At 35.4% G+C, this 7898-nt stretch overlaps 1 protein-coding gene across 1 annotated transcript; it reads right to left on the bottom strand.

Moving 5' to 3' along the window:
* Positions 1-362: 362 nt before the first annotated feature.
* Positions 363-744, bottom strand: LOC114356753 (spodomicin-like). The gene has a single exon (XM_028310100.1). The coding sequence runs from the start codon at positions 708-710 to the stop codon at positions 519-521; it is 192 nt and encodes a 63-aa protein (XP_028165901.1). The 5' UTR covers positions 711-744; the 3' UTR covers positions 363-518.
* Positions 745-7898: the final 7154 nt, after the last annotated feature.

The raw sequence follows: 7898 nt of genomic DNA on the forward strand, positions 1-7898 counted from the left end.
TCTTACGTTGTTGATAGTGAAGTGTTTATCAGCCCCAGATCAAAGATTGATTGATAAATAAGCTAAAAAGCTGAGGGCGACATAATTGGGCGAATTTCCTCGCGTTTCCCGCAGAGGGTGCTGCTGTCGTGTATGACAACAAAAGGGACATACGGCTTTGAAGGATGGTGAGCAATATTTATTATAAATACGAGATATTTAAGTGATCTTTTCTGATATGACATAGATTAATGTTTTACTAAATAAATCCCTCCAAATATCACAGATAAGATTCCATGCTTTCTACCATCCTCCCTCGTACACGCCCACTTCTTACTACGTCATTACATGACAAGTTCTAGGTCAGTCTAAATAAAAAAAAATGATCAGGACAAAATAAGTTTAATTTTGACTCAAATAAAAAACTTACAACTAACAATTTTAGACTCTAAACATTTTAAGACTCAGTCAGTGCCCTTTTTGGCAGTTGTGTCGTCGCGAGTATTTAATTTTGTTTGCTTGGAGGTGGTGCTGTGGTGTCAGTAGCAATACATCCCGCCACTGCAGCTGCTCCAGCCTCTGTATCCATGGGCCCTGCAGCACTCGTTCTTTTCGGCGTCGATGCGGCTGCAGACCTGGTCGCAGGGCCCGACGCGGACGGCGGCCTCCGTCACCACCATCAAGGCGAAGGCGACGAGCAGCAGCATCAGGGCGGTCTTCATGGCGGCCATTTCGTTTGTTTTGAAGTCAGGAGAAACGATTCCACAGAGATGAAGATTCGATGTGTGAAGTCTTCGGTTGAACCTTTCCTATTTATACAAACTGTAGAGTGAGGATAATGAACTTTCCACATTTGAACTGGTTTTACTAACCGCAAGTTTACCTGTAGTAGGTTTATAAACAAACTTTCCTGTTTCTGTCCTTCGAAATACTATAAATTTTGATTTCAGATTGTGCGTACGCTTGACAACAATCATATTCACGGTAAATAGAGGGCCAAATTTAAAAGTGTATTTGAATCAACCAAACAGATTACTGTAACGTACTTAGGTATGTGCCTAGATGATGTCTTAGCTTTTTTTCATCGCTACATTATTAGTTTTAAACGATGTTCGTGAGCTAAGAAGGATCATTTTTGTTTTGAGTCAAAAATAGTTTTACAAATCACTTTTAAATGTTTATAGCGAGCTTTAAACGTTCTATCATGGTTGTCTGCAGAGGCAGCAACTCTTTCTTTGATAAAAAATATTCTGAATCACCGCAGTATAAGTACATAATATTGGAATATTTACGCAAAGTAATATTGTACATGCAAAATGTATTGATTTTAATTGTATTTTTTCTAAAGATCCCAGATAAATTCCACGCGGGTTAGTCGCGGCCAATGACTCGGGCTCGTATTCCTTTATTATCGACTAGCTGTACCCGCGACTTCTTATGCGTGAAATTGTTTGAATAATATTTCCCGTTTTTACCACNTTTATAGCTCGTGTCGAGCAGTCTGGAATGCATTCTCTCAGCGATCGCAGGATTTTTACATTTAAGTACACAGATGGCCCGCGCCCCCTTAAAGGTCTTTGCGCCTCCCCTGGGGGGCGCGCCCCCCACTTTGGGAACCAATGCTGTAGGGTGATATTATAGTTTAAAGCCTTCCTCGATAACACAAAAACAAAATGTCGGACCAGTAGTTCCCGAGATTAGCTCTTTTAACCAAACAAACAAACTCTTCGGTTTTATAATATTATGTAAGTATAGATGAGCATAACTTGGCGCATAATAGGTACAACTCCACTCGTGCGCACACCAAAACAAAACCAGTGCTGCAAGTTTATCAATGTGTTTTTTCCTTGTTTTCATCTAGTAGGCATTGTAGACCATACATGATTATGTTGACATAAAATATCAAGTTTGGTCTACGATAACAATAAGGATAAAGTAACTCTTTTTCCTTATTTTTGTGTTAATAATGACTGATTCTCAAATTGATTTTAGAGCTGGATCGCTAAAAGTGAGATGACATACGCCCGTATTCACTAACGATGCTTGCTTAAGTAAAGCAGCAAATCGAACGCACAGCATTGAATAGAGCTCTGTGATTGGTTCGTGTGTCACCCTGTGCGTCCACGCGCACTGTGAGACCTCATAGTAATGTTAGTGAATACGAGCGATAATTATGACGTTTTTAATACATAAGTTAGTTCTAATTATCTTAGCACAGGTAATTAGATAAGCTGTAATAGTTTGTTTTTTTTTTCAAATAGACAAAGGCTATGATTAAAGGAAAATGAAACCTAATATTATAACTACGCGTATTTTATTTAAAACTAGCTTTCCGCCCGCGGCTTCGCCCGCGTGGAATTTTGTCTGTCACAGAAAAACTTTATCGCGCGCGTCCCTTTTTCAAAAACCGGGATAAAAACTATCCTATGTTCTTTCCCGGGACTCAAACTATCTCTATGCCAAATGGCAATGCCAGATTTTGTATGGAAAGTGGCGTCTTTTTTTTTTCGCGCGGCCATCGATCAAACTTTGTTTTTTGATTACAAAATAGTGTAATAAACCAAACTTACTATGACATGTATACCTCTAAACTCAGTCTGAACTGAGTTACGAGAATTAGAAGTTAGATGATTTTCATACTAGATTTGCTTTTTGTGCGCAAAGTTTTGTAAGAAATTGCAACAAAATAGTGAGATTGTATGTGTAAACAAACAATATCATCCATTAAAGGCTCCAGACATCAGTATGGAGCAGAATCAGCGCAATAAAAAAATAGCGCAATATTTTGTTGCAATTTCTTACAAAACTTTGCGCATAACAGACAGACAGACAGACAGACAGACAGACAGAGTTACTTTCGCATTTATAATATTAGTTGGGATTGGGATAGCTGGGATGTAGATACGAACAACCAAAAAAATTGTTTAAAAAACTCACATGAGAACATTCTTTGTAACTATTTTGTAGGTTGATTTCGAAATAAATTATTATGCAGACGACTTTTATTATTTTCTATTTACCTGATCTGCCTGCTTGACAAGTTTGACTATCTGCCAATTATTATAATTTATTTTGTAGCGCCGTTTTCCTCAATGCATACATTGTATTTAGTTCCACTTTATCCTTGTTTAGTTAAGGCCTAAGTTAAAGGAAATGTTTTACATTAGAGAACACTTAAGAGCGTTGTAGCAAAAAGTTGGCGTTCGAATTTTAGGTTTTTATTGCTTGACGTCGTGTAGTGAGTGCGCAAACTGCATTTATCTGTACAATTTCAACGCTGCGTCGACTAAACGATCTTAATCCGTAGTTGTATCGTACCTAAGACAGAACATCATACATAATAATAAAGAAATAATATATAATTGAGTCGTCTAGTTTCAAAACCCGCTAAAACGCTCCTGCAACGAATTTCTGTTTATATCTCTAAATGACGTTACTGCAATTTTCTCATCATACTGTTCAATCATTTTCGATCAAAATTCACAAAAAGACTACTAAACTAGCACTTAAAATTTGGTTTGTGTTACAAACTCCGCTAAAACGCCGTCCGTTTCTTTCAAAACCCTCTAAAAGTTGATTGACCAATGGCAGCACGGTATTTTGGTCACGTGACTGCGAAATCAGTATGGAGATTTTTTCATAACATGCTTAAAGTTGCTGCGGTTTTTTATTGTTTTTGATCCAAAATAATGGAAGATTTGTCTCAGTTCGTGGAAAAATGTAACCCTAAAGACGCAAGAAAGAAACCACGTAATGAAATAGCCTGGAAACGCACCAAGGAGCGCCAGAAACGGAAAGAGAAATTTGTTAAAAAACTACTTTTGAAGCAGCTTTGATGGTGTTATGCAAAATTAACCATTTAGCTGTCGTTGGTTATTGTTACTATTAAGTGTTGGTGATCACTACTGGGATTATAGAAACTTCACTAGCTCAATGCCTTTAGACGAATTTAATTATAAAGGTATGTTACTTTTTACCCGAGTGCAGGAGGGTAATGTGTTTCGAGAGTAGGTAGGTATGTATGTGTGTAATGTGTATGTTTATATCCCTGTACAGTCAGTCAGTGAAGTAAATAGAAATAAATTTGTTGTAATATTAGTTCAAAGTTGTGCCTTCGCGAGTTACCTGGAAATCGGGCTTTCGAAATTCGCTGTTTTCGTAGGCAAAAATCCAATTTGAACGAGATTTTGTCAATAGACATTCCGTAAAAACGTATGATAATTACGATGATATAAGTCAAAAGAAGCTATAACAATAAATTATATGACTAAAATCATTTCGAAATCTGCCAAATTCTCGATTTCTGCATGAAAAATGTGACAACGCTCTTAAAATACTTATTATTTTGATTGATTAAAGATCAATAAAGTATTTATTAATAACAAATGACTGAAAAAAGTCACGAAAATATGTTATTTTTAAATAATATTAAGTTTTGCAAAAAAATTTTTTGTTACTTTTATTTCAACTTTAAGAATACGAAGTAGGAACTTAAATAAGTAGGTAGGTAAAAATATACTTAATTCTACAAACATTTAAAATTATGTGATTAATGCCCGTTTTCACCATCAATCTCTAATTGTTAAGTGACCCCTATTTAAACAAATTTAATAATATGTGTTAGGGGTATAGGGGTCACTCAAAAAGTAGGGATTGATGGTGACAACGGGCATAAGAATTGTAATCGTTAAGTCAAGATTCATAATGGAATGTAAATGCTTTCCATTTCATAATGCGTCCGTGTGTAGCCCACATTAGGGTGTGCATCGTACCGTACGACATATCCGAAATTAATTCATGTTTTGTCATTCCCTCACTTTATATTCACGGATTAATGACGTGGCACTATAAAACGTCATAGTGAAAGCCTGCAAGATACCGCGCTATTGTCGATGGGAAACACGGCTTTGCTCTTACTGGACATAGCAACAAAAACCAATATTTGGCAGGGGTGCCATTGAATCCACCCTTTGCTGACGGCAAAAAACGTACGTGGGATATCTTTGATTAATACCCTTTTCTGTTGGTGTATCAAAGTTTTGTTATTTGTGTGTGTATTTAGTGCAGTTATTTTGAATTATTTGTGTTAATGCATAAGAAAACATACTGCTTATCGTGCTTTTAGGTAGGTATATTCATTGTATCTTTGATTTTTTTTTAAGTTTAATGTCTCGTATAATCGAATTATTTAATGAGCAGTGTCGTTTATAAGTATCACATAATTAGGCACTAGTCTAATCTAACTAGTAACTTGTACTTTCCGTACTGTGCCCTTTAAAGTAATTAAGATAACAAGCACATTAACATTAATAGGTATATTAATAGGTTTTTTCTACCACTAAATACGGAACCCTAAAAAACACATCACAATCACAACGAGGTAAATACGTGCCAACCACTGATTTTCCTTGTGGGTACCTACAATTCGTTTCTAAATCATTTAACTTTATTGATTTGTCACCATGAGGAAATACGGAACATTTATGGATAACCATTAAAATGATAGGTACCTAATTAAGTTGTTTAGAGTATTTTGATACAGCGCGACCGGCGAAGTCCATTATTGTCTATGCTTTCTCAGAGTATCTTCTCTTGGGAGAGGACATTAATAATAGACTACTTAAAAATAAAATAATCATCATCTCAGGTACAGGTCGACTTCATAAAGATAGCAGGAAGACGCTGGATGCAGGCCGCTACCAACCGGGCGATGTGGAAATCATTGGGGGAGGCCTATGTTCAGCAGTGAACGTTATATTGTGACTGAAATAATGAAAAATAAATACATAAAACATAAGCTATAACACAATGTGGCCAATGTAGCGCGCGTAGTAATGTCTTATCATCCTACTAATATCATAAATGCGAAAGTTTAGATGTCTGGATGTTAGTTACTCTTTCACGCAAAAACTGCTGAACGGATTTTGATGAAACTTTACAGTATTATTGTTTATAACCCAGAATAACATAATAGGTAGGCTATAATAATCTGTGACAAACTAAATTTCACGCGGGTTAAGCCGCGGGCAAAAGCTAGTTAATAATGATTTGATAAATTAGGCTTTACCGAAAACTTTTCTAATAAGTAATTCTAAAAAAATGTTACCACAATAACCTAACCCACGGCCACAGTTAGTTTACAATCTCACACGTTATATTATAAACAGACAGAATTCAGTTTTACGTTGAATTAAATACTAAAATAAACTTATTAATAATAGCTGACCCGGCGAACTTCGTACCGCCTTAGCGTAGAGATTTTCTTAATATTTTTTTCCGTAAGAACCATCCTTGGACTTCCACAAACATTTAAAAAAAAGAATTATCGAAATCGGTTCAGCCGTTCACACGTGATGCCGTGACAACGCGAAACGGGTTTCATTTTTATATATACAGTGTGTCCGGGCTTGTAGTGATCAAACTTTAATGGCGTAATCTATGGACAATTTTATCGATGAAAATACTTCAAATTTGGTGCTTGACCCATTTGTCGCAAAATTACGAGGATTTAAGATTTTAATTTTTAGTTTTCACCTCTTCCTTCAAAAACAAGTGAAAACGTGGGTAACTTAACATTAATAAGCGAATATTTGATATCATGCGATAGTCAATAAAATTATCTATTAGTAGAAGTAGAAAACGGACACAAGTTTCATACATTTTATGGAAGTAAGAATGGATTTAATTAGAAAAAGACATGATTTTTTTCACTTCTTTTTCAGTTATTTTCCAACACAAGAAAAACCAGGTCGTTAAAGTATGTTTTATTTGCATTGTATTATTAGTATTTGAGCTATTCTACAAAACGAATGTAAATTTATTAGTGTACGTTTATTAGTTTCGACGTAATTGTTGAACAAAGATACCCCTTCCCAGCGGTTTCCATAGCGCACGCGACATGCGAAAATGCACTGCCTGAAAGAATCACACAACCTATTCCGATTACTATGGAAACCGCGGGGAAGGGGTATCTTTGTTCAACAATTACGTCGAAACTAATAAACGTACACTAATAAATTTACATTCGTTTTGTAGAATAGCTCAAATACTAATAATACAATGCAAATAAAACATACTTTAACGACCTGGTTTTTCTTGTGTTGGAAAATAACTGAAAAAGAAGTGAAAAAAATCATGTCTTTTTCTAATTCAATCCATTCTTACTTCCATAAAATGTATGAAACTTGTGTCCGTTTTCTACTTCTACTAATAGATAATTTTATTGACTATCGCATGATATCAAATATTCGCTAATTAATGTTAAGTTACCCACGTTTTCACTTGTTTTTGAAGGAAGAGGTGAAAACTAAAAATTAAAATCTTAAATCCTCGTAATTTTGCGACAAATGGGTTAAGCCCCAAATTTGAAGTATTTTCATCGATAAAATTGTCCATAGATTACGCCATTAAAGTTTGATCACTACAAGCCCGGACACACTGTATAGATGAGCATGTTTCGGATTTTAGTCAATTCCCACTGAGTTTTAATCAAGCGAATTGCGTTGAAAATATGCGGTCAACATTCATTCATACATACATTAACGAAGCTATTTTAATTATTCACTGGGAATAAACTGCCATTGGTCTGTGCAAAGTTGTTTTAAACGGAATGCAGTACAATAACATTTCCAGCAATTTTGCACTCTCACAATAAGTAGACAATGCAAACTTGAAACATTATTTACGAAAGCAAATAAGTATTTAGTTGAAATGTTGCTGCATACTCTAACATGGCACTACCTAGTTTGTGTACACCAAATTATGGTAGACTTACTTACAACTAGTAAGTAAGGTACCTAAGCTTAGTAGGTAAAATATTGGAAACAAGACGTCGTCGCTTTGCCAGTTTTTTCCTTAATTTTGTTTCATCAAACCAGACTGCATCTCTTATGCCTTACATAGAATTATCGATTCACAAA

The sequence above is a fragment of the Ostrinia furnacalis genome, unplaced genomic scaffold (assembly GCF_004193835.3).
Source record: "Ostrinia furnacalis isolate ACB-3 unplaced genomic scaffold, ASM419383v2 OfSCF2903, whole genome shotgun sequence".
In the NCBI taxonomy this organism is placed as follows: domain Eukaryota; kingdom Metazoa; phylum Arthropoda; class Insecta; order Lepidoptera; family Crambidae; genus Ostrinia; species Ostrinia furnacalis.